The sequence below is a fragment of the Oryctolagus cuniculus genome, chromosome 19 (assembly GCF_051225735.1).
Source record: "Oryctolagus cuniculus isolate XC-2025 breed Fujian yellow rabbit chromosome 19, ASM5122573v1, whole genome shotgun sequence".
NCBI classification, from domain to species: domain Eukaryota; kingdom Metazoa; phylum Chordata; class Mammalia; order Lagomorpha; family Leporidae; genus Oryctolagus; species Oryctolagus cuniculus.
Genome location: NC_142885.1, coordinates 19,197,550 through 19,225,000, shown reverse-complemented (window position 1 = coordinate 19,225,000; position 27,451 = coordinate 19,197,550). Strand labels below are relative to the sequence as shown.

Here is a 27,451-nt window from a genome sequence, read left to right as displayed (position 1 = left end):
AATAATTGACACTTTTTTTTTCTTGACAGGCAGTTAGACAGTGAGAGAGAGAGATACAGAGAGAAAGGTCTTCCTTCTGTTGGTTCACCCCCAAAATGGCCCCTATGGCCGGCACACTGCACCAATCTGAAGCCAGGAGCCAGGTGCTTCCTCCTGGTCTCCCATGTGGGTGCAGGGCCCAAGCACTTGGACCATCCTCCACTGCCCTCCCGGGCCACAGAAGAGAGCTGGACTGGAAGAGGAGCAACTGGGACAGAATCCGGTGCCCCACCTGGGACTAGAACCTGGGGTGCCGGCACCGCAGGTGGAGGATTAGCCTAGTGAGATGCGGCACCAGCAATAATTGACACTTTTATTTATGAGTCAGTAATCATCTGAGGCTCTTGTCATGAGCTGGCAAGGCTATGGAAGCCTCTTGAGTTCACAAACTCCAACCTTATTTAGACAAGGCCATAATCAAAGTGAAAGTTCTCTCCTCCCTTCAGAGAAAGGTACCTCCTTTGATGGCCCATTCTGACAAAATTTTGAACAACTATGTTTTAATTTTGAAGCCTTGTATTTGCTCAGTGTTTTTTAAAAAGTGATTTGAGAAATCTAAAACAAAAATTATCCAATAACACTGATGTCTGTTTGCCACATTTTGATATTGTGAAGCTATGATTTTAATATAACAGTAGTAAAGCATATTTTAGAATTTTGGACATTTTTACTTTCTACAAGTTTAGCTATTTCAGTATAAATTCACAGACGTGAGAACGATCATAAAGTAGAACTGGAAAAAAGCTTATTTGTAAAGCTTCAACCTAAAATATGTAAATATTCAACTTTAAATGTGAAAATAATTCATTTTTGCAAATTTAAGTTAACATACTTGTTAGAAAGGTGCCCTTCACACACACACACACACACACACACATGCACACACATACTCATACACCTACATACACACACATGTACATTCACACACACATACTCATACATACACACACACACACAGATACACACGCACATTCACACTCAGTCATTAAACTATGGTAACCAAAAAAGTCTATTATATTTATGTGGTCTCTGGGAAACAAGCAAATCCATCTTCAAGAACATTTTCCAAAAAGATTTATTTATTTATTTGCAAGGCAGAGTTACAGACACACACACACACACACACACACACACACACAGATCTTCCATTTCCTGGTTCACTCTCCAAATTGGCAGATCTGGGCCAGTCCAAGGCTAGGAGCCAGGAGCTTCTTCCAAGTCTTCCATGTGGGTGCAGGGGCCCAAGGATTTGGACCATCTTCTGCTGCTTTCCCAGGCACATTAGCAGGGAGCTGGATCAGAAGTAGAGCAGCCAGGACAAGCACCAGCACCTGTATGGGATGCTGGCCCCACAGGTGGAGGCTACCTGCTACACCACAGTGCTGGCCTCTCTTTGAGGACATTTATATTTATTTGACAGGAAGAAAGAGAACACTTCTATCCACTGGTTCACTCCCCAAATGGCTGCAACGACCAGGACTGAGCCAGGAAGAAGCCAGGAGCCCAGAATTTCTTCCAGGTCTCTCACATGGGTGGCAGGGGCCCAGGTACTTGGACTGTTCTCTGCTGCTTCCCCAGGCAGACTGTCTGGGAGCTGGATGGGAAGCAGAGCAGCCTGGACCAGTGCTCCAGTATGGGATGTCTGCATCAGCTTAACCCATTGTACCACAATGCTGGCCTCTGTCTGCAAGGACATTTAGGTTGAGCACAGATAGGTGAAGATGAGACCCTGATTAGGATGTCTTTATGGAGAAGGTGCTGTGCATGACTGAGAACTATGACATAAAAATCCTCTTCCACAATTGTGTTGAAAGGTTTCTAATTCTGACTTTTGTCACTCAGTCTAATAAGAAATAAAATTGATAATGAAATAGATGGTCTGTTTCATAGAATAGCTTACATTTTACTAACTCAAAATGTGTTGGAAGTGAAAGACTTTTAGGAGAAAAACAACATTCTAAACAAATTATAAAAGATGAATATTAAAAGGTACTAATGATTTTTGAAAAATATTTGGAAGGAAGATATGATAACCAGAGATCATCTAGTTATACAAATTTATTCTCAGAGGTTGTGAGGCTTTTTGAAAACTACAAGATAAACAACAAATCATTAGAGGTGAAATTTGTCTTTCTTCTTAATAGGTGAACATTATACCATTGATTGCCAAAGCAGATACGATTTCTAAGAGTAATTTACCGAAGCTTAAGAGTAGGATTATGAGTGAGTTGAGCAGCAATGGCATCCAAATATACCGCTTCCTGACAGATGATGAAACTCTGAGTCAGGTGAACTCCTCCATGAATGTAAGCTTCTGTTTAATTGTTTTACATGTGAGAATGAAGATACCATTTATAAGTAGCAGTATTAGTCATATGTTTCATTTGTATCTGACAAAAAGAAGATTAATAATGTGTTTTCCCCAAAATCCAGTGCGAGGAGACATTTTCTTGACCTTGAAAAAATGTTTTCCACTTTTAATTATTTTTCCCTCCTATTTGGTTTGGTTTGTTCTTATTTTTCTAGTATTTGAAATGCAATTTTAGTCATTTATTTGATGTGTTTGCAATTTTTTGATGTACTAATTGCTATAAACTTCTCTCTTAAAACTGCTTTTGCTATATACTACAAGTTTTGATATGTTGTGTTGTCATCTTTATTTGTTTCCTGGAGTTTTTTTATTTCCTGGCACACTGTTCATTCAAGAATGTCTTGTTAGTGTTCATACTTTGCATATTTTCTAGAGTCTGTTAAGTTGTTAATTTCCAACTTCATTCCATTGTGGACAAAGAGATACATGGTATGATTTCAGCTGTTTGAATTTGTTGAATCTTGCTTTATGGCCTAGCACATGGTCTGTACTAGAGAAAGTTCAAGCACTGATGAAAAGAATGCGTGTTCTGCAGCTTTAGGATGAGATGTTCTATAGGTGTCAGTTAGGTCCATTTAGTCCATAGTGTAGATTAGCTCTGTTGTTTCTGTGTTGATTTTTAGCCTAGTTGATCTGTCCATTGATGAAAGTGGGATGTTTAAGTCTCCTATTATTATTGTTTTGGAGCCTGTGTCTCCCATTAGATACATTATCATTAGTTTTAAATAGCCAGAGACATTTTTTCTTATTTCTATTCTTTAATACGTATTGATATTTGCTTTTGTGGCCTATCATGTGCTTTATCCTAGAGAATTTTCCATGTACACTTAAAAAGAATGTATATTCTGTTATCCATTGGCATGTTAACTCTAGTTTATAGTGGTGTCTAAATCTCTGTTTGTTGAACTTCGCTTTGCTCTGTCCACTTTTCATGTTGAGGTATTGAAGTCTGTAAGTGTTATTAAATTGCCTGTTTACCTCCTCATTTCTGTTTTCATTTCTTGTGTGTGATTTTGGTGCTTTGTGAATAGGTGCATATGGATTCATAAATCAAGGATTGGGTGGGCCCTTTCATGTAAAATTATAAGTAAGACAGTCTTTATAACTTTAGTAGAAAAGTTTAAAATATTTTATCTAATATTAGAAGAGCCACCACAGCTTTCTTGTAGTTGCTGTTATCATGATGCGCATTTTCAATCCTTTTACTTTCAATATATTTGTGTCTTTGAACCAAATTGTGTCTCCTGCAGAAAAGATAGAGCTGAGACATGCTTAATTGTTCAGTCTGGCAATTTGTGCTTTTATTCACTTGTTTAATCCATTCATAAGTAATATTCTTACTTCTATAATTTGATTTGTGACTGCCATCTTACATTTTGTTCTCTAAATTTCTCATGCTATATTTGTTCTATTATTCTCTTTTTTTGCCATTAAGCAAATGTTTATGTAGACTTTTAATTTGTCTAATGCCTCTTCACTGAAATTTTAGCTTTGATTATAGTAGTTGCTCAAGATTCACCATATACATACACCTCAGCTTACCAGAACTGACTTCACATATATTCCACTTTTGATTTTAATAGTATAGAAACTTTACTATTATATAGCTGTATTCTATTTTCATATTTTCTGTGGCATTATTGTTATACACATATTTTTATATTTCAAACTTAGTAATACATTAGTAATTTCCTCATTCCAGTTCAGCTTTGGTGCTGCCTATAGTCTTCGCATGGTTATTAGCAAATGTGTTACAAATGTAATACCTTTCTATGTGTTCTAGGTTACAGAAACATTATATAAATATTTTATATATTATTTAAAAATTAAAAGGATAAGCAGGATATACATTTAAGCCATTATTTTATAATTATATAATTACAATTACTATTTTTTTTTTGACAGGCAGAGTGGACAGTGAGAGAGAGAGAGACAGAGAGAAAGGTCTTCCTTTGCCGTTGGTTCACCCTCCAATGGCTGCCGCGGCCAGTGCACCGCGCTGATCCGATGGCAGGAGCCAGGAGCCAGGTGCTTTTCCTGGTCTCCCATGGGGTGCAGGGCCCAAGCACTTGGGCCATCCTCCACTGCACTCCCTGGCCACAGCAGAGAGCTGGCCTGGAAGAGGGGCAACCGGGACAGAATCTGGCGCCCCGACCGGGACTAGAACCCGGTGTGCCGGCGCCGCTAGGCGGAGGATTAGCCTAGTGAGCCGCGGTGCTGGCCTACAATTACTATTTAAAAATATTTATTTGAATTATCTACAGAAGTTTCTTGCTTTCAGTATGAAGAATTTCCTTTAGTGCTTTTTATGTAAAAATTAACAATTGTGCATATTTATGTGCTACATTGTGACATTTCAATAGATGTATAAAGTGTATACTGGTCAAAACAAGGTAATCAAAAAAAAAAAAAAACAAGGTAATCAACATTTCTCCTTTTTGACCTTATAACTGGAGGATGGAGCATACAAAAGAGCTATCTGTACCACATATTTATTGTAGCTCAATTCACAATAGCAAAGACATGGAATCAACCCAAATGCTCATCAGCTGAAGACTGGATAAAGAAATTATGGGATATGTACACCATGGAATACAACACAGCAGGCAGTAAAAAAAAATGAAAAGAAAACGAAGACTGGTCATTTGCAACAAAATGGATGAAACTGGAAAACACCATACTTAGTGAAATAAGCCAGTTCCAAAGGGACAAACTCTGTATGTTCTCCCTGACCTGTGATAACTAATAAAGCACCTAAAAGACAACATGTAGAAATGAAATTCACACTTTGAGAAGCAACGATTTTCAGGAGCCCTTCTCTTGACTGTTGCTTTTTATTCTATATCTTTTATCTTTTCCTTTATAATATTTTCCTTATTTTTTCTCTTTCATACAATTAATTGAATTCTATACTTAACAGTTAATTATATATATAAAGTTAATTTAAAATAGATCTTAGTAAAGTATAAGAGTGAGAATAAGAAAGGGAAGAGCAAGGTGGGGGGGCGTTCACAGTGGGAAGAATTAGCAAGATCCTAAAGTTGTAATTGTGAAACATATGGAGATGTGCGCTTTGGAACCGCAGCGTGAGAGCCCGGGAAGATGGAGCAGCAGCCTGCGGGGCCTCCCCTGTCCCTGGGGGGCCCGCAGCAGCTCCAGCCACTGTCATCAGGTCTCCTGCCCAGAGCCCTGGGCCAGGACACCTTGGAGGGCGTAGACCACGCTGCAGGAGAGTGAGGACTTCACCATGGAGGCTCTGCGACATCTAGATTCTCTAGGGACTACAAAAGTTGAAGGAAGGCAAATTTTCAAAAGGAAGTTGTCTTGAAAATATATTTACAATATTGACAGCTTTTTACATTTTTAAATAATTTAAGACTTTAAGAAGATTTATGGTGAAAGGAAACTGGACTAACAACGAGGCCAAAGACTTTTCCTGCCATGACTTACTCGGGAAATAGCTGGCAGCGACTGCAAGAGACCCCCGAGGGGCTGTAACAACCGCCCAGGCCTTCCACTCAGGGGTTGCCCGAGGGACAGAGCAGTGATGCCTCCCTGGACAGCAGAGGGCCACCGCTTTTATCAGACAGCGCTGCTGAAAATCAGATGCTCCTCCTTGTCTCTGCTAAGGAATCCGGCACCTGCACAGCTGGGAACCAGCAGATGCGGCAGAGGCTGGTGAATGCAGGGTGTGACCAGGAGGTGGCGGGCAGAGCGCTCAAGCCGACTGGCAGCAGGAGTATAGAAAGGGCTCCGGAATACATCAGTAAGACGGGCTGCCTGGGCCCCAGGAAGGAACAGACAGTGCGAGTCATTAAGCAGACTCCCCAGGAAAGGGCCTGGTGCCAACCCCAGTGATGATGTCGCAGAGGCCCAGTTTCCAGGGCGACGCCTTCCCACCCTACCACCTGCTGGGCGGCGCTGGAGAAGATGCCAAGCCTTCCCCTGGACGGCGCACCCCTCCTAAGGCTATGGGACAGCGGGCGTGGAGGGGGCGGGGGCGCACTTCCCGGGCTCCCGCACTGCGGGCCCCTCGCTGCAGCTACTTGGCGCGACCTAAGGCCGCGCTCTTGCTGGTGCCCTGGGAGCCTCTGGCCTAAGGCGTGCGGCACAGCCTCTTGTTCCAGAGCAAGGCGCTGCCTGAGGCTGGGGTCTACTGGGGCCTGACAGCCAAGGGCCAGCCTGACGGCCCCGCGCCCAGAAGGACCTACTCCTTCAACAGCCAGCAACTGCGGGTCGAGTGCCCGTCCAGGCGGAGCCCTCCCTGCTGGCTCCCAACACCCTCGGCAGTCCCTACCCACTGGACCTGGAGTTGGGCAGCCCACACTGCAGGTGCCTGCCCCCACCCTACCCGAATCACCTGCTGCTACCCAGCAAGTCAGAGCAGTACGACCTGGACGGCCTGTATGTGGGCATGGAGCAGAGCCTCCGAGGGCGTGCGGCGGCCAAGCCCGCCAAAAGGGCAGACAAGAGCCACCAGAGCGCCAAGGGGCACAGATGCGGGAAGGACAAAAAGCAGATCCAGACTTTTTCCTAAGTCCTTGGCTGCAAAAACAGCAAGGAGGAGGAGAAGCAAGAGTCACACTTTAAGTAATTCATGGAGCAACACGTGGAAAATGTCATAAAAACCTACCAGCAGAAGGTGAACCGGAGGATGCAGCTGGAGCAAGGGATGGCCAAAGCTGGACTGTGCGAAGCTGAGCAGGAACAGAGGGAGATCCTCTACCAGGAGGAGTCTAATTACAGCAGGCTGAAGAGGGCCAAGGTGAACAAGCCCATGTTTGTGAAAATCAAAACCCTGGGGGTCGGTGCCTTTGGAGAAGTGCACTTTACTTGTAAGGTGGACTCTCACTCTCTGTACACCATGAAGACCCTGAGGAAGGAGGATGTGTTGAGCCGGAATCAGGTGGCCCGTGTCATGGCCGAGAGGGACATCCTGGCTGAGGCCGACAACGAGTGGGTGGTGAAACTCTACTACTCCTTCCAAGACAAATACAGCCTGTACTTTGTAAGGGACTGGTCCCTGGTGGGGATGTGATGAGCCTGCTGATCCACATGGAGGTCTTCCCTGAGCACCTGGCCTGGTTCTCATCATAGAGTTGATGTTGGCCATTGAGAGCGTCCACAAGATAGGCTTTATCCACTGGGACATCATGCCTGACAACATTTGGATAGAGCTGGATGGTCACATCAAAGGGACAGATTTCGGCCTCTTCATGGGGTGCAGGTGGAACTCACAATTCCTAATACTACCAGAAAGGAAACCACATCTGACAGGACAGCATGGAGCTCAGTGACCTCTGGGACGATGTGTCTAACTCTTGGTGTGAGGACAGGCTGAAGACCCTGGAACAGCAGGTGGCAAGCAGCACCAGTGGTGTCTGGTGCACCCCCTGGTTGGGTCGCCACATTACATCACTCCTCTGCAAAGGTACACCCTTGTGGAGCGTCAGCGTGATTCTCTTCAAGATGCCAGTCGGGCTGGTGCCCACACTCACAGAAACCCAGCTGAAGGTGGTCAACTGGGAGAACACCTCCACATTCCCGCCCAGGTCAAGCTGAGCCCGAGGCCAGGTCAACCTTATCACCAAGCTGAGCTGCTCTAATCTGCCTGGGGGAGAGACAGGCCGATGACTTTGAAGGCCCACCCCTTCTTCACAGCATAGACTTCTCCAGTGACATCTGGAAGCAGCCAGCCCCCTACGTGCCACCAGCAGCCATCCCATGGGACACCTCAAATTTTGACCCCATAGATAAAGAAAGCCTGTGGAATGAGGCCAGCGAAGGGAGTACCAAGGCCTGGGACACGCTCGCCTGCCCTGGAAACAGGCACCAGAGCTCGCCTTCTGTGAATTCACTTTCTGAAGGTGCTGTGATGACAGTGGCTTCCCCTTTAGATGCCACAAGCCTTCAGGAGCAGAGGCTTCACAGTCTGAGAACTCAGATTGGAAAACTCCGATCTGGTGGATCTGACCGAGGGTGCCAGCCGGTCTATGTGTAGCCCGTGCAGCCAGGGGCCATGAGGTGTCAGTCACCGGGGGAGCAGCCCAGGTGGGCTACTTCTCTCGAGACTTCTTCACTGGGAACGCCCGACACAGAAGCTGAAGGGACTCTTTCCAGCTGAGCTGCTTTTCTCAGTTCCGCTTGCTGCGCAGGGAGGGTGGACGTGACTTTGAATCGGCTTTTGAGGACTTAACACTGCATTAGAACAATATTTTTAAACATTTAGTACAGTTTAGAAATCCTATTTTTCTTACTAAATTAGAGATTAACTTTGACAAATCATGCTGCTGTTATTTTCTACATTTGTATTTTATCCGTAGCACTTATTCACATTTAAGAAAAGACATAAAAACTGAAAAACTGAAAAACATGTGAGAACAAATGTCTGTGCAATAATATAAAAAACTTAAAAGGCACTCTGCCCAGATATCATGGAGACCATTTTATCCACACAGTGGATTTTGTTTGTATTTTTTCCCACATTTCAAAATCGTGATATGATGTTAAAAGGTGCTTTTTTTGGGCTTTGTGTATATTACAGCATAATAGGAAGTGAGCAGGGTGATGATATGCTATGATTTCAGACGTCTGCTGGGGAAAGCACTGCTGGAGCAGGGTTTTTCTATTATAAAATTACCATAGCCATTCACAGAAACTGCTGTGAATATGTTTTTACCAAGTGTTTTTAAATGAGGCATTTTAGATAGCGTGCTGATAAGGTATCCCGTGGTTCGCTATGATTGTATCCCTTATTTTGTTAAAGACATGCAGAAGTGTAACTGGAAAGTGATTTGTGTGTGTGTGTTGGGTATGATTGGGTTCTTTGGGGGATAAAGTGAAATGTTTGTCATATACTAAACTTTCACACTTCAAAAGGGATTAACATAGCTATGCCAGAACTTTGAAGTTACTGGTGGACACATGTTCATTTCTGTAGTCAGTATGCTCTTGGGTTCTTGGTGCAGCTGGTATGTGGAATTCAATAACTCCAACCCTGCTACTTAACCTCTTGAATGCTTCTTCCCCCCACTGTTGTAACAGCTGAGATGTTACCATAATGAAATTGAGTAATCTTATGGTTTTTGAGTAATCTTATGGTTTTAGTGTGCTTTGAAATGTTGAACTGTAGCTTGGTTTAAATAGCACATTTTTCTAACCTTTGTAAACAAGCAAAGATTCTTATTGACAGTGTGATGAAAAAATAAACCATACATGTTTTCTTAGATGTATAGATGTATGTATAACTACATAGGTAAACAAAATATTCCTTATTTCAAATTAGTATGGTGCCTATTTAAAGTGATTTATTTAAATTCTTTTGCTTTTTAAAAATCTGATCACAGTTTTCATTATATTATTCTCCATATTTTTCTTTGAATTCTTGGCATAATGTATGCATTACTTAGTATGTATCTAAGAAACAATGCTTATAAGTTTATCAATGCCTAATCTAAAAAAAAATCCTGTGTACTGGTTTTTTTGGTTATCATTTTTCAGACAACCTTGGCCTGGAGAACCTCTCTGTCATGAGCCATAGAGACCCCATTTTGCTCTAAATTGCACTTCGAATTCACTGGGATGCATATAGTATTCCTTATAAGCAAATGCTTTGTTTATCCAGTAACATTGTTTTAGTTATTTTTAGTACCATTTTCTTTTTTTTTTCTTTTTGACAGGCAGAGTGGACAGTGAGAGAGAGAGACAGAGAGAAAGGTCTTCCTTTTGCCATTGGTTCACCCTCCAGTGGCCGCCATGGACAGCGTGCTGTGGCCGGTGCACCACACTGATCCGAAGGCAGGAGCCAGGTGCTTCTCCTGGTCTCCCATGGGGTGCAGGGGCCAAGCACTTGGGCCATCCTCCACTGCACTCCTGGGCCATAGCAGAGAGCTGGCCTGGAAGAGGGGCAACCGGGACAGAATCCAGTGCCCTGACCAGGATTAGAACCCGGTGTGCCGGCGCCGCTAGGCGGAGGATTAGCCTGTTGAGCCGCGGCACTGGCAGTACCATTTTCTTTTAATTTTTATACTAGAATTAAAAGTGGTATGAATGTAATTTTCTCAACAATGTCTCTGTGTTTCAGGATAAATATAGGGAAGAATTATATGTCCACTAAAATCTTTTTTCTTTTTATTCCCCACAGCATGATACCCTGCTGTAGGCTCTGCTCAGTAGATAATTTTCAGTTATGTGCATAATCTGAGATCAATGTTGGCAAAAAATCTGCTAGCACATATATGCTGTCAAGTATTGAGATCTGATGCAGTATATATCCTTTGTTTAATTAGATGTATTGTGACATTCTCATCTCTTATTTTTGTACAGCATCAACCACATTAGTATGAAAGAATTCAATTAATATCACTCTTATTTTCTAGGCCTTTCGCTGTGGCAGGGAGCATGGATGAGGTGAAAGTTGGAAAAAGGATGGTCAGAGGCCGTGACTACCCCTGGGGAGTTTTGCAAGGTAAATGTGATGAAAGAGTGCAGGCTCTGGAAATACGGAGTTAAACATTCCATGTCTGTCACCTGTAGGATTTTTAGAGTTTCAAAGTTATGAAATATTCAAATTTTACTATATTGCTATATGTTATACTACATGTAATATTATGTAGGTATAATATAAATAAATATAAGTAAAATAAGCTATAGTAAAATTATCATATAAAATAAATATAAATATAATGAATATAAATAAAATATAAAATTATCATGTGCTATAAATAATAAGTCATCCTGAGACTTTTGGAAATGGCAACACAAGAGAAAGACATGTGAGTTGGTTTTTTAACAAAGAATTTTTAATTGACAAAATTGTATGTACTTTTCATATGCAACGTGACACTTTGAACTATGTGTCTGTTGTTGAAAGGCTAAATTGAGCTAATCACCATATACATAAGCTTTGTGGTGAGAATATTAATATATACTCAGTATTGAAATTTTTAAGAATGCAGTATGTTAACAATAGTAACCATGATGTATAGTAGATGTCTTGAACTTTCACTTTCATCTAACAAAATATTTTATATTTTGACCAAAATCTCCCTTATCCACTACTCTATCCAGCTCCTGATAACCACTATTTTATTCACTATTTATGTAAATTAAACATTTTAATATTCCTTAAATAACTGAAAGCATGCCATATTTGCCCATGTGCCTGGTTTATTTTGTAGTTAAATGGCCTCCAGGTTTTTGTTATAAATGACAGAATTTCCTTCATTTTAAGCCTGAATGGTATTCCATTGTGCTTATTTGCTACATTTTATTTATCCACTCATTGAGTGGTGGACTCTTGGGTTGATTTCATATCCTGACTATTTTTTTCTTTTAATTTTTATTTATTTATTTATTTTATTTATTTACTTATTTTGACAGGCAGAGTGGATAGTGAGAGAGAGACAGACAGAAAGGTCTTCCTTTGCCGTTGGTTCACCCTCCAATGGCTGCCATGGCTGGCGCACTGTGGCCGGCGCACTGCGCTGATCCAAAGGCAGGAGCCAGGTGCTTCTCCTGGTCTTCCATGCGGGTGCAGGTCCCAAGCACTTGGGCCATTCTCCACTGCACTCCCTGGCCACAGCAGAGAGCTGGCCAGGAAGAGGGGCAACCGGAACAGAATCCGGTGCCCTGACCAGGACTAGAACCCAGTGTGCCAGCGCCGCTAAGCGGAGGATTAGCCTGTTGAGCCGTGGTGCCGGCCTATTTATTTATTTTTAAAAGATGGTGACGTATTGTTATTTTGGAAGCAAAGCAACCAGGACTTGTGCTCACATATGGAATATTGACATTGCAGGCAGCAGCTTAGTTCACTGTGCCACAATGCCAGCCCCAATCAGCCAGTTTCTGAAAGGGATTTCTAAGTATGCTACTATGATATTACAGTCTATATTGTTCTTAAAGATTTATTAATATTTGATTTATATATTTAGGTACAAATATATTTATATATAAGTATATATTTATATTTAGGTGAAAATATATATTTAGATGCAAATATATTTATAAGTGCTATGTCATTTTGAATATATTTATTGAATTGAGAGGCAGAGAGACAGTTATACAGAGAGAGCGTCCTCCTACCAGTCCACTCCCGAGATGATCACAGTCACTGGGACTGGGCTGGGGCTAAAGTCAGGAGCTGGAAGATCAGTCCAGGCCACCCTTGTGGATGCAGAAGCCATCACTGCTGCCTCCCAGAGCTGCCTTAGCAGGAAGCCAGAGCCAGGAGCTGACTGTTGGTACTGAATCCAGGTACTCCAATATGTGAAGCAGGTATCTTAATTGGCATCTTAACTACTAGACTAAATGCCAGTCCTGCTATATCCTTTGGATTAAATGACTCCTCTGTTTTTATATAATGACCTTCTAATTCTTGGTTTGCAGTTTTTGCCTCAAAGCCTACTTTATCTGATAGAAATATAGCTGCTTCTGCATTTTTGGTTTATTTCAGTATACTGGTTAGTGAAACACATGTATGGAATATAAATGGGATTTTATAACTAAAGCATGCATAATCTATCTTTTGCATATTATATTTTTGTTAGTAGAATTTTACTTAATAAAAGTATTTCCTTCAGTGATGTTATAATACATACTTTGTTAGAAGTCTGTGAAATAACTTCAGGATAGTTTGTAAAGTACTAATGCACTAACCATGAAAACCTATAGTGGATGCTAATGAGACACATTGTTTTACTATTTTTTTATTTTTTATTTATATATTGAATTTAAAGAAAATTTGCTAATCTAGAAATAAACTTCATATAGTTGGTATGCATTAGCAGGAACACAGTTATATTGTTAAAAGAATTATTGCTGTTATTCAGATGATAATGTTGGCTTTCCTTTAAATGTGGTTTCCATTCTTGCATTCTTTTGAGAAAGCTTACTGAGTACCAGGTATTGACAGTGAATGTAGTAGATGTGTTGTTTTTCTGACCAGTGGAAAATGAAAATCACTGTGACTTTGTTCAGCTCCGGTATATGCTTCTTTCTACCAATATGGAAGACCTGAAAGAACAGACGCACACTCAGCCTCCACCTGAAACCAGAACGTTTCAGGTACTTCAAACTGCAGTCAATGGGTTTCACTGATGTGGGCTCAGACAACCAGCCAGTTAGGTGAGTACAGACATGGCTGGAACAACTAGATGAATAATTTAGAAAGTCCCTACAACCACAAAGTGTAGTCATTTGGGCATGCAGATAATTGTACTTCTCCCATCCCAACCCATCCTTCATTTTAGGTTTTTTAATCATCCTAAGTCTTAGGTGGAACTAATAGAAGCAATATAAAAAAAGCTCATTTATAAGTGAAATATTTGTGTATATTGAAAAATGTATCCAAGGTATTATTTTGTTTTGATTTTTGTATTTATGTGAAACAGAATCAGGGAAGAGATTGGTGAATATAAGCAAACACTGACAGACTGGCAAAAGAAATTAAGAAGGTTTGGTGAAGGAAAGAGTTGAAAAGCATTAATGCAATGTCTTGGAAGTCAAGTGGAAAAGTTTTAGAGCAGATGTATTTAGCGCTATTGAAGATGGATGGTATTTGTGTTGTAACAGTACTTATAGTACTTTAGTAGTCACTTGGTTATGATTCCTTGATGACAACCAGAATTGAACTATCTTAAGTGAATGATATTTTTAAAGATGCCTAGCTTTATTTCAACTATTTTAAAAAGATTTATTTATTTGAAAGACAGGTTGGGAAGACAGAGATAGATATCTTTCATCCACTGGTTCACTTCCCAAATGGCCACAGTGGCTGGGGTTGGAGTTAGGCCACGCCAAGGACAGGAGCTGGAACTCCATTTGGGTCTCCCACATGGGAGCACAGGCCCAAGTACTTGGTACATCTCCCACTGCTTTCCCAGGTGCATTAGCAGGGAACTAATTGGGAGTGGAGCAGCGAGGACACAAACTGGTGCTCATATGGGATGCTGACATCACGGGTGATGGTGTAACCTGCTACACCACAACACCAGCTCCTATTTCAACTATTTTGAAAGTAGTTTCAATCATTAGAACTTTCCTCTAATTTACTGCCAAAATATAAGAAGTACAGAAAATGGAAGAAATAAGAAATCACTACTATAAGCAGTTAAAAATTATAGTACCCTTTTTAGTACTCTTTATTTATAGTCTACATATACTAAGGTTAAATATTATACCTCAGTTTATATATCCCATGATCTATAAGTTGTCATATTGGTAAATGTTCTTTTATAGAACCTAGCCTACAAATATATCTTTATATGTTTATTTATGTGGGCATTTTAATGTGAGAGTAATACAAATGTGCTTTTTAGCTTTCAGGAGATCTATGAAACTAAAATAGAGGTTTATGCAATGGGTGAGGGAGAAAGAAGCAACATTTAAAGAAGCTAAGAAAGAGGCAGGTGCTGCTGGTTTGATATACTTTACATCAACTTTTAGTGGTCTTCCTAACTTAGGGGGTAAACTTGAGAGATCAGTTGAAGTTTTTGAGGCTGCTTGACTTCAAAAAGTATGAGGCATTGCTGTGGTGGGAATTCTACGCAGTGGATGAGCCCTGTGTCAAGTCTTTACCTGGGCCCCAGATTGCCACATACTATCCTTTGTCTAGATAGAGACATCTGTGTTTCCACAGCTCTTGCAGTCTGTGTGGCCACAGAATTAGCAACGTGTGGATGCTGCTAGAAATGTTGGCTTGTACCTCATGTAGCAGTGGGACAGGCCACGCCTGAGCTCACTTGGCGATGACTGTGGTGGTCCAGGATGCTGTACCAGAATCTGGGGAGCAGAGTCCTGAGGTGGAGCAGAGAAATGAATGCTGAGATCCCCAAGGGGCCTCTCCAGGAATCTTGTGGTGAAGGCCCTGGTTTGCCTCACAGATCCCTCTGAAAAGCCTTGTCTTCATGACTAGAACCTGGGTAACTGACAGCCACATTAATCCCTGGCAAATGGCCACTTGGGTACATCTTTAGTATTCTCTCCTGAACATGAAAATTATTATTCACAGGGCCAGCTTTAGGGTTTTCAAAATTTTACTTCCTCCTTCCATTTTAATTATAAATTCCATCTTTAAATAATTTCTCTCCTCTTTTTACTGGAGGTAGTTAAAAGTTGTGTAGACCCTTGGCTGCTTTGCTCCTTAGATTTCCCTTCTGCCAGATACCCTGGCTCGTGGCTCTTAAACTGTGTCCTGAATAATGCCTTAGACACAGGAACAATTCAGCCATGTTCTTTGGAACTGTACACTGAGGACGGTCTTTACTGAAGTTTCTAATACCTTGTTTCTATCTGCAACTTCATCAAGAAGGCCTTACTGTCTGTATTTCTATCAGTATTCTGACTTGGTCCTAACTAATGCCTGAGAAGATTTAGATTTTCCCTGCAGCTCTTGTCTTCTTATTCCTCAGCAGTATTTCCCTTTATGCTGAAATTATGGGGATCTAGGTTTTTTTTTTCTGGCTTAATCCTATAATTCTTCCAGCCTGTGCCCATTACTCAGTTCAAAAGGCATTTATAGGTGGTACAAAGCAGGATGGTGGCTGAGTAAGATGATCTGGGGACCACCTTCCCATGGAGGCAGAAAGTTTCACAATTATCAACACATCAAGTCACCATCACAAGAGCCACAGATGCCAGGCGGGAGACCATAGTGCCTTTAGGAGAATAATAAGAAGCATTGCAATGAAGAAATCAGAAAGGAAAGAGATGCCTGTGTCATCCCTCCCCTGCTCTAAGCAGCACAGTCTGGAGAGAGATACTTGCTGCTTGTGAGAGGCAGAGGGAGCTGAATTCCAGTGCAAGGCCCACTGCAATAAAATTCAAAATCACACAGAACCCTGTGGCTGCTGCCCCTAAGGCTTGTGCTTGCAGACTGAGTATTGGGCTTTCTATAGCCAGACAACCTCTGTCACTCCTCCCACAAACCTTGGCAGAAACTGGAACAAGACCACAGCTGCTATAGAGTAGGGCAGAAGAGGGAGTTCAGGACGTTGCTTTGGAGCTGTGAGCCCATCCAGCAGCTGCTGCGAGACCCAGCACCTGTTAAAGCCCAAAGACCTGTACCCCACCCCAGGGGGTGCTCATGGATGCAGCCTCTGAAGTTACTTGGCCTTGTGCAGAGGCCTGTGCTATGTTAGGTAATACTTCTTTCAGTGTGTCACCACGGGCCTAAGGTGGGCCTGACATGCACTCCTAGGAATTCACAGGGACAGTGGCTGTGGAATTCAAGTCTTACCCAGATTTGTTTCTTTAAAAAAAAAACTTTATTTAAGGCATACAAATTTCATGTATTTCCTATATACAGATTCAGGGACATAGTGATACTTTCTACCCTACCCTCCCTCCTGCCCACACTCCCACCCTTCTTCCTCTTCCATCTCCTATTCCCATTCTTTTTTTTTTTTTTTTTTTTTTTGACAGGCAGAGTGGATAGTGAGAGAGACAGAGAAAGGTCTTCCTTTTGCCATTGGTTCACCCTCCAGTGGCCACCGTGGCTGGCGTGCTGCGGCCAGTGCACTGCGCGGATCCAATGGCAGGAGCCAGGTGCTTATCCTGGTCTCCCATGGGGTGCAGGGCCCAAGCACTTGGGCCATCCTCCACTGCACTCCCGGGCCACAGCAGAGAGCTGGCCTGGAAGAGGGGCAACTGGGACAGAATCCGGCACCCCGACCGACTAGAACCCAGTGTGCTGGCACCGCAAGGTGGAGGATTAGCCTGTTGAGCCACGGCGCCGGCTTCTTATGTTTTACAAAGACTATTTTTCAGTTAATTTTATCCTTGTAATATTTACTATACACTAAATAAAGAATTCAACAAATAGTATGAAGCAAAAAAACACTTTCCCAACAGTTGAGACAAAGGCTATTCAAAATCATCATATCTCAAAGTGTCAATTTCACTTCTGTAGATTACCTTTTAGGTACTGTATTATTTACCACAGATCACGGAAAACGTATAGTATTTGCCTTTTTGGGACTGGCTTATTTTACTAAGTGTAATGGTTTCCAGTTGCATCCAATTTGTTGCAAATGACAAGATTTCATTTTTTACTGCTGTGTAGTATTCCATGGTGTATATATACCATAATTTCTTTATCCAGTCTTCAGTTGATGGACATCTGGGTAGATTCCATATCTTAGCTGTTATGAATTGAGCTGCAATGAACATAGAGTTCAGATAACTCTTTAATATACTGATTTCTTTTTGTTTGGGTAAATTCCCAGGAGTAGGATGGCTGGGTCATACAGCAGGTCAATATTCAGATTTCTGAGGTACCTCCATATTGTCTTCCAATGTGCCTTTACCAGTTTACCTTCCCACCACCAGTGATTAGGGTATCCCTTTGCCAGCACTTGTTGTTTGTTGATTTCTGTATGAGAGCCACTCTATCTGGGATGAGGTGAAGTCTCACTGTGGTTTTGATTTGCATTTCCCTGAAGGCTAGTGATCACCCCACTGGGATGTCAAATACCAGAACCTGCTAGGTCCTTGCTACTGTGTTTTTGTGCCCCTTGTCTGACCTTCCATGTCCTTCTCCCACTCTAACATCATGTAGGGAATTTTTGAAGGCTCTGTCCCATGGATTTCAACCCAGGTATTCTAATGTAATTGATCTGTATGCAGTCTACACATTGGGAGACTTACAGGCTCACTGGATGACTAATGAACACCCAGCACTGAGAGTCACTGAAATCAACACTGCTTGCATTCTTGACAGTCATCTCAGCCTACTGACCATTAGTGTGTTAGCAAAAGTCCCCAGAATATGTGTTTTTTAAAACTTAAGCCACAATTATACCTCTCTTTCATCGTATCATTCCATGCAAATGATAACTTTAAAAAGCACACCTTCTCTAGAGCAGGTATTTGGCATAGCAGTGAAGAAACTCACATCCTGTGTCAGATTGCCTGGGTTCAAGTCCTGGCCCTACTCCCTGTCCAGCTTCCTGCTTATGCATACCCTAGAAGGCAGCTGGCGATGCCCCATGTGGTTGGATCCAGGCAACCCATAAGCTAGACCTGGATGTAGTTCCCAGCTCGTGGGCATTTGAGAAGTGAGCCAGTGGATAGTGGCCTCTGTATCTCTCTGCTTAAGTAAGTACATAATTTGAATAAGTAATTTGAATTACAAAGAGCTTCTCTGATGCATATAACAATCTTTGTGCTGTTGACAAATCATATCAGAGATGCAGGCCTGCCTCTAATGAGATCCAAGGTGGCTCTGCCTCTTTTGCATAGTTAATTGAATTGATTTTAAGCCCCATACATGAATAAGAATTCCCAAGGAGCTAAAATGTAAGTGAGTTCTTGTTGTTTTCCACATGAACTGATTTTACTTAACAAGGAAATTATAAGACTTTCTTTCAAAGCATCTTTACCAATTAAAGTCTCAGCTGCTGTTTCACAAACCATGGTGTATCTTAATGTGCATGTATTTTTAGTGAGCATGGATTTATTAAACTTTATTAGAACATGTTTTGAGGAGGAAATGTTGACTCAGAAAATATAGGTTATTAGGAAAAATGAAAAATTCAGATTTTTTTGTTCACAGCTGTGGATTCTATTACATTTGATTCCATGGGTACATAGTCAAAATTAACATCAAGGACACCCCACATCTGAGTATTTTCTTTTATTGTGAATGTTTGAGTTGTTTGATAACCCTAAAAGGCAAGTATATTCTTTCAGCTGTTCTGCCGCACTGTGCTTTGAGTCACAACTGCACATTGATGTCCCAGTTATAGGACAAGTTCGAGAACCTGAAGAGGATTCAACACAAGGAGGTGATAAAGCTTGAAGAAGAGAAAAGACAACTGGAAGAAGACATAGTAGATCTTTATAAAACAAAGGCTACTTCTGAAACATTTCAGCCGCCTATGTGCACCAATGTAAAAAAAGGACAAAGGTCGTAAGAAATAGTTTTTTCTGGGGTGAGCATTTGGCACAGTGGTTAAGACATCAGTTAGGAAACCCGGATTCCATATCAGAGTGCTTGGGTTTGAGTCTGAGATCAGTTTTTTTCTCAATTTATTTATTTGAAAGGCAGAGAGAGAGTGAGCTTCCATCTTCTGGTTCACCCCTTAAATGGTTGCAAAGGCCAGGACTGGGTCAGGCTGAAGCCAGGAGCCAGGAGCTTCATACTGGTGTCCCACATGGGTGGCAGAGGTCCAAGTACTTGGGACATTGTGGTCTTCCCAGGCACATTAACAGGAAGCTGGGTTGGAAGTGGAACAGCTGGGACTTGAACCGTCACTTGATATGGGATGCTGGCATCACAAGTGTTGGCTTAACTCACTGCACCACAACACCAGCCCTGCAATTCCATTTTCATTCCCACATCCTGGTAATGGGTACCCTGGAAGGCACTGGGTGATGGCTACAGTACTTGGGTCCCTGTCAACCCATGTCGGAGAACCTGGCTGGAGTTCCAGGCTTTGGCCTGGCCCAACACCAGTGGTTGTAGGCAGTTGAGGAGTGAATGAGCAGATGGAAATCTCTCTTCCTGTTTCTGCACCTGTCTCTCTCTGCCTTTTAAATAAATACATGAATACAAATTTAAAATAGTCTTTTCTTACCATCTATATGTTGGAGAGTTCCACCCACCATTCTCTATTCCACTTACTTAGGAGATTGTATTCATAGCATTTTGTCACTCCCCCATTTGCAGAGGAACGACACAGGACCCTGCGCTGTTCTTTCTGCCCGGCTCTTCCCAGGTTAGCTGCCGGTCCCTCACTCGCGGAGGAACGATGCCGTCTCAGGTTAGCTGCCGACCCCTCCACCTCCGTGGAGAGGCAGCACCCCCCCCCCCGCCGCTTTCCCTGCTTCCACGGAGGAGCGGCACAGCACCGGCTGGCTCTCTTGGGTGCTGCTCAGATGTTCCTCAGGTGTTCCTTTCAGATCTTCCTGGTGTATGTTGTCTCTCTCCTCCTTTATAGTCCTCTTCCACCAATCCCAACTCTGCTACCCACATGCCGAGCACGCTGCTCTCCTCCAATCAGGAGCAGGATCAGCTCCTGCAGCTTATCAAACTGATGAGGCAGCTGTGTAGAGGTTGTTTGCTCCCTCAGCACCATATTGTGGGAGAGCAGATGCATAGAATAAGTCTTAATTCCAGTAACTTAGTCTAGTCTCAGTTGCTCCCCACAGCATTTAACTCTGATTACAGTTCTAATATTTACATTTTTGGGATTTTGTATGTTTTCTCTAAATAAATGTGAACTCCTTGTGAGCAGATACTTTGTCAGTCTTGTTAGATGCCTTATTACTATCACTTAGGACATAGACTAGCCACAAATGCAGTACTTAGTGAATATTTTTCAAAATGAAAAAGATCAAAGAAATATGAAGGGCCTTCAAAGTTTATGCAAATATGTATTCTGAAAATTTATCAATTAATTTCATTTTTTTTGCTCCATAATTATCTTTTAATTCCATTTTCTATGAACTTTTTAAAGTACCCTCTCATGTCTTTACACATTATTTTCCATGCAGGCATGATTGACTTTTGAAAATAACAATCCAGAGAAATAGTGCCATTAGTAACTTGTAAGTAGCCCTATCAGTAATGTCTTTAATGTATATTTCTTTAAATTATGTTTGTGGAATTTTCTGTGATGAACACACATCTGTCACTGAAATGGCACTGCTCAACCCAGTGAAATCTTACAAATGTGTACTATGTATATGTATTTAAACACTTTTAAACATATATTACAGTATTGTGAACCAGCCCATCCATCCAAATAGTACTGCTCTCAATTGCTTTATTATTTCCACTATTAATAATTTAATACATGTCTTTCAATATTAATAGAATCTTCGACTAACAAATTGTATTGCATACAATTATGAGGTACAATTGATGCTTTTGTATCTTTAAACAATGTGGAATGATTAAACTGAGTGAATTAATATGTCCATCACCTTGTCAACTTATTTGTTTTTTGGGATAAGACATTTGAAATGAACCCTTAGCAATTTCAAAATAGGTGATATATTGTTGTTGACTGTAATCACTGCAAGGTGTAAAGATTTCAAACTTACTGCTCCAGCATATCTGAAACTGTGTATGCGTTGAGTAACAACTTGCTATTCCTTCCTTTCCTCCATGCCAGCCTTTGTAGGCCATCATTCTCCTCTCTGAGTTAAGTTTGTAAACATTCCACGTGGGTTCTGAGACTGAGTGGTATTTGTCTTTCTCTGACTCAGTTAACTCAGCCTGATATCCTCCAGGTTCATCCATGTTGTCCAAAGTATCAGCCTTATCTTTCTAACAGCTGAATGGTATCCCACTGACCACATTTTATTTCTTTATCCTAAATGGAAATGTAGGTTGATTTCATAGTTTGGCTCTTGTGAAAACTGCTGCAGTGAACATGGGAGCAAGTATTTCTTCAACACACTTTACTTCATTTCTTCTGTGCATGCACCTGGTCGTGGTAATTCTGTTTTAGTTTGTTGAGGGATGGCCATGGTGTTTCTCACACTGTCTGTACAATTACACTTCCAGCAGTGATACACAAGTTCTCTTTAGACTGTATCCACAAAAACATGTTATCTTTCATCTGTGATAAAAGCCATTCTAACGGATGTGATGCTGGCAGCTCACTGTGGTGTGAATTTGCATTTCCCTGATTTTTGGTGGTGTCCAGCCATTTCCCATGTGCATGTTCACGTGCATGTTTTCATTTCAGATATGTATGTTGAGGTCCTTTGTCTGTCTTGTCTCTACCTTGTTGTTTCCTTTGTTGTGCAAAAACTTTCATTTTGTGTAGTCACATTTGTCTGTTTTGTTTTGTTGCCTTCAGGTTAATATCAAAAACATTATCAGCCATGCCTATGTTGTAGAGCTTTTCTCTTATGCTTTTATCTGGCAGTTTTACACCTTCAGGTCTTATATTTAAGATTTTAATGTATTTTGGGTTTATGTGTGTCTATGGTATGAAATAAGGATCTAATTTAATTCTTCTGAATGTGGATACAACTTTCCCCCAGACCATTTGCTGAAAAGATTGTATTTTTCCCACTGTATGTATTTGGGCCCTTTGTCCCAAAGCTGTTTTTTTTTTTTTTTCTGTTCTGTTAGTTTATACATCTGTGTCTATGTCATTATCTGACAGTATTTTTTAAGTGATAGTATTAATTTTTTATTGCTGCTTTAAAACATTACCAGGAACTTAGTGCTTAAAACAGTAAAATTGTCTGATCTTAGCGTTTGGGAAGTCAGAGGACCAACAAAGGTCTCATTGGGTCAAAATCAAGGTGTCAGCTGGGCCGTGTTCTTTCTGGACTCCATAGGGAAAAATTAATTTTCTTTAAAAAAATAAGTTTTTACACTTGATCTTAGCCTAAAGGCTGAGAAGTGATATATGAAAATAATTAAAACAAATTTTAAAAGGCACAGAAAATTGTACCTATGTGTGGGGTAGCATTGATGTATCAGGGTGGGGGATAGCTAGCAGGAAGATTGACTGCTGCAGCACCAAACACGCCAGATTCCATGCAGTGGAAAATGGAAGCTCCTGCAGTTTAGGCACTTACAACAGGTGCCAGCTGGAAATAACCAACAAGGCTGCCAACTGTGTCTCCATGAGCCTTTAGCTCATTATAAAGTCATTGTAATAAACTCACCATGGTTGGCACCCTACTCTCATCATGCACCTGAAGCCATGACACTTCTGAGATTTCCCAAAAAGGTCAAGGAAATGAGTGGTACTCAGATCCCTCCCCCAACCCTGCCCCCTTTGAATATTTAATTAAGTTCTGCCCCAGACACCACCCCATGCCTCCAGTTCACATAAAGTGGTGGACTCAAACCTTGTTGGTACAGTTCTTTCTTGAGTGTGCTCACACACCTTCCTGAATGTATTGAAAATATCTTTATATTTTGAATCCATGGAAAAATTACTCTTGCTTTGTCCTTTTTACTTATGTCTGTTTTGGCTGAGGTCCTTTGTGGCACCATACAAATATTTTTCTTTCTAAGTGAATAATGACAATGGCAGTTTTCTACATATTTCCACATCTCTGTCACAGAATTCCCGCACTCATGGTATACATGGCTCTCAAACTCACAAGGGGCAGGGGGTCCCCTCTCAGCCCACGAACTTGCCCCCTGCACAGAAAGAGACAAGGTGTTCCCAGAGCCAGCTGCCTGTCGGTGTTCCACCCTGGCAGTCTGATTCCTGGCACCTGTGATACAGTGAGGGGGGGAGCACCTCCCAGGGCAGGACAGCTCAGATTCAGTGGGGACCACAGATTTATTCCTCTCACATAGTAATGTGGTTGCACACAGGTATGAGCCACAGCAGCCTCTACTCACCTTGTTAAGATGGTGCTTCCTCCCTGATAGTCACTGAGATGGCTTGGAATTCAGCAAGCATGCAACACCAGGAAGTGCTGCACACCGCAGAGTTCACCTGGGCCTGTTTGGGGGACACTAGGGTGGTTAAGCCGCCTGAGGGGTGTCTTTGGGTGACAGCTGGTGGCTTCAGTTCCACTTCACCAGGGGAGGGGAGGAGGTGGGACAACTCCTGGGCAGTGGGCTCCATGGTGCCCCCTTCTGGGGATGCATCCCTTGCTTTCAGATCTGTAGGGGGCGGGTTTGACCTCAGAGGCTCAATGAGGAGCCTGGATCCTGACTGGTCTGGCATGCCTTTGGGCTGCGAGGGCCGCAGACCCTTCTGGTGAGGCCTGGGCACTGGGTCCAGGGGCTCAGACAGGGGCCGCCCAGCCAGACAACGGCCATGCAGTGCTCCGTTTGTGACCATGAAGGGCGCAGCAGCCCCGAGCCCCTTCCTTCCTCTCCACTCCCTGCACTTCACAGCCCGCTTCAGGGCACATCTTCATTCCACAGTCCAGGGCCGCCCTCGCCCCCCATTTTCCACTGGACCCTCCTGCTGACCCGGCTGTGTAGCTTTGTCCCCGCGCCCCTGACCTTGTCCCGTGCCTCCCCTTGCTGCACCCATGCCCCCTGGAGTATGATTTTGGCAACCACTTGGACTTTTCACAAAAGCACCCTTTGAAACGCCTTTCTCCCCAGCACTGGTCTGATAGAAGATGCCTGTTGTGGAAGCTGCTTTGACTTGCTTGCGCCTGACACTGTAATCTCAGGAGCACTGAGCAACCCCAACCGGGAGCCCCCCACCCAGGAGGAGCAGGGCTGTGCATTTGCATCTGGTTCCCTCCCTGCGGATGTCCCCAGCCTGGCTTCCCTTAGAGAAAGGATTCATTCTTGCTGCACATTCATGTTTGCAGGGTGGAATGTAGCTTTCTCTTTATAAAGCCCTTGCTCCTGGTGGGAGCTGGTGGGGGTGGATTGGAGGAGCGCCCCTCTCTTTCCCCTCCAGCCTAGTGAAGTAGAAATCAACAGGAAGAGAGAAGCCAGTTAGGGAGTTTGATTGAAACTGTTTAACTTTTGCTCTGCCTGTGGAATGCACGTTCTCATGTGTGAAAACAACCCAGATGGTAGACTACTGAATTATAGGATGACAATTTTTAATTTTAGACTCCACTTTTAAACATTCCTCTAGAAAGAAAATATGTCCTTAAAATACAGCTGTCATAGTTTAGGTCACATAATGTGCAAGCATGTCACAGGAAGACTAGCACAGAATCTTACTTTCCCTGCTGGAAGATTTTCTGCTGTCTTCCTTCTGGTTGCCATTGCACAAGTCTGCAAGGGAATCACAGGTTTTGCTCATGTGTTTCCTAGCAAAGAAGTAGCTGAGGGCACTGCTTATGGATTAAAGGATCTCACTAGCATGCTTCAGAGTGTTTTAGACGATTGAATCCTGTGCTGCAGTCTCTCTAATGGAGGGACCGATCATGATGAAGAGCAGCAGTGCCAGGTAAACCATATGAGTACGGGCTGTAGCTTATACAGCGTGAACACACCTTAGTCATGCAAGTATATTGCTGTTTATACTACGTTTACCTGGATGATCCCTTTAAAATATTGTTTACAATTTTTACACCACATTTTATAATATGGTACAAATATTTTATGCTGCACACTTATCTTTCCAATCTCTGACAACCTAAAATTGGCAATAGATATGACATTATTTCTTTTTTTTTTCACATGATTCTTTTATTTGTTTGTTCTTAAAGCAGCCAAACTGTTAGCGATATTATCATGTTGTATCCAAATACAAAATATATTTCTACAAATATTAATGAGCAGACTAACAAATTAGAGTTTGTCGAAAAACAGAGGCAGAAACAGAGAAAATTAATGAAGCACACTCTAGCTGAACTTGAATGATGGAAGATTTTAACGAAGTCTCCCAAACCCCAGAAAATAGTAATTCTTCATTATGTATCTTTACTTCCTACTCTTGAGGTTAGATTCTAGATCCCAAAGCTATCCGAACTAGAATTGAATCTACTCATCCACGCAGAGACATCCTGTCATCTGCAGCAACCAAGGGTATTGAACTGTCTTTGTTTAGACTCCAATCATGCCTCATCCCTGAGCTGACCTAAGAGACACAATGAGAACCAGGTTATTAAGGCAGATTCACACACAGCTGTAAAATAGCAACAACCCCAAAAGAAAAGGCAGTGGTGTAGGCAGCCCCTGTTTAGGTGGAGGCCGAACAATACACCTGTCTTCACACATTTTCAGGCTGCATGTTCACAGAATAATTTAGGAGCAAATCTAGTGCTTGGGAGGCACTGAAATGCTTGGTGGTTTGCTGTGCTGTGTTCTGGCTTTCCCCAACAGTTTCCAAGATGCTCTCCAAGTCACTGACAGGACAATTCTGCTGGAGCTGCATGGAGGACTGTAGCACTTCATCTCTGCAGTTAAGGAAGGGACTGTTCCAGGCCTGATTGTTCCAGGCTTGGGAGTACCAGGCCTGACTGTCCCAGGAATGGTTACTCCACGACTGGCTGTTCCAAGCTGGGTTGTTCCAAGTCTGGTTGTTCCAAGTCTGGTTGTTCCACATGGGAAGGCTTCCAGGTGTGTTCACCAGGCACCCCTGGTGGTAAGCAGGGTAGAAGCCTGGGTATTCTGCAGGGCCTGAGACCTTCTGAGTCACACTGTTGCAAATATTTGGCCAATTGTTTCTCTGCCACCTCTTACATTTCATTCTTTGGTTCTGGAACCAGGTTTTAACCTGTTTGTAGCTAAGGTTCAGGAGGCTGGAGAGTTCTTGCATCTGCTGAAGGCTGAGGTATTTCTGTCTCTGAAATCTGTCATTGAGCACACACAGCTGGGTCTGGGAGAATACGGTCCTGATCTTCTGTTTCTTCACCTTCTCTTCCTTCTTATGACATTATTTCTTTTCTGACAAAGTGCTTTTATTTTTATTGAAAATATTTATGAATATTTTAGGAACAGTTGATCATCTTTTGTGTTATTTAATTTCTTATTGCTTATTTTGATGCTACCTAAGATGAAAATAGTACTCATGGAATTAAAAAAATTAGAATGTATTTTCAAGATTTTAATTTTACATTTTTGTCTTCACTGGCATTAAATTTTGGCCTGTCATCACTTTCTTAGGTTTTATTTTTCAACTTTATTAAATTAGGCCTATCTTGCATAATTTCTATCAGTTATACTTGGCAGTATGGCATTTTATTTTTTATAATTTAGTGAAAATCAGCACCGTAGAAACTGATAGTGAATAGAATAGTTAATGGGTGAGGAAGTGAGAGAGACACCCAGTAACCACATGTTTTACCTGGACTCTTATGCAAGGATACATGCTAGATGGCTTCATTCAGATTATGATACAGATGGAATCACATCTTGACTTTTGGTCTGGATTAAAGTGGATATGGAGGTAGTTAGAGATTTAAGCAAGTGCCTTGTGTTTCCTGGAAACTATTGAAACTCGTTTGGATGAAAGATTCTCAGATGGTGATAATTAATTACACCCTCTACCTTTTTCTTGGGATAATTTGGAGTCATACAGTAAAGTCCCAAATGTCCTTGATTTGCCATTTTTGTTCACATGAAACTTCAAATTTGATTTTGTTCCCACATTATATATGATGGAGAAGCCAGAATTACCTGGCAGAATTTAA

The 27,451-nt window shown here is 42.0% G+C and overlaps 1 protein-coding gene and 2 pseudogenes across 1 annotated transcript; 2 read left to right on the top strand and 1 right to left on the bottom strand.

Moving 5' to 3' along the window:
• Positions 1-19,330, top strand: part of LOC127489172 (septin-14-like) — a 27,719-nt pseudogene extending 8,389 nt beyond the window's left edge.
• LOC127489487 (serine/threonine-protein kinase LATS2 pseudogene) lies at positions 5,513-8,411 on the top strand (annotated as a pseudogene).
• A 6,167-nt stretch (positions 19,331-25,497) lies between the features above and the next one.
• On the bottom strand, positions 25,498-27,129 carry LOC149120380 (homeobox protein NANOG-like). The gene is made up of 2 exons (XM_089320785.1): positions 27,106-27,129; positions 25,498-26,685 (listed from the first exon to the last, which is right to left on the bottom strand). Exons 1-2 carry the CDS (start codon positions 27,127-27,129, stop codon positions 26,029-26,031), a joined length of 681 nt encoding a protein of 226 aa, XP_089176911.1. The 3' UTR covers positions 25,498-26,028.
• Positions 27,130-27,451: the final 322 nt, after the last annotated feature.

Coding starts and splice junctions, on each gene's coding strand:
- LOC149120380 (XM_089320785.1), bottom strand. CDS start 27,129: ATGTATCCTTGCATAAGAGTCCAG. Junction 26,686..27,105: donor ATCCTTGCATAAGAGTCCAG/GTAAAACATGTG, acceptor TAATGTCATAAG/AAGGAAGAGAAGGTGAAGAA.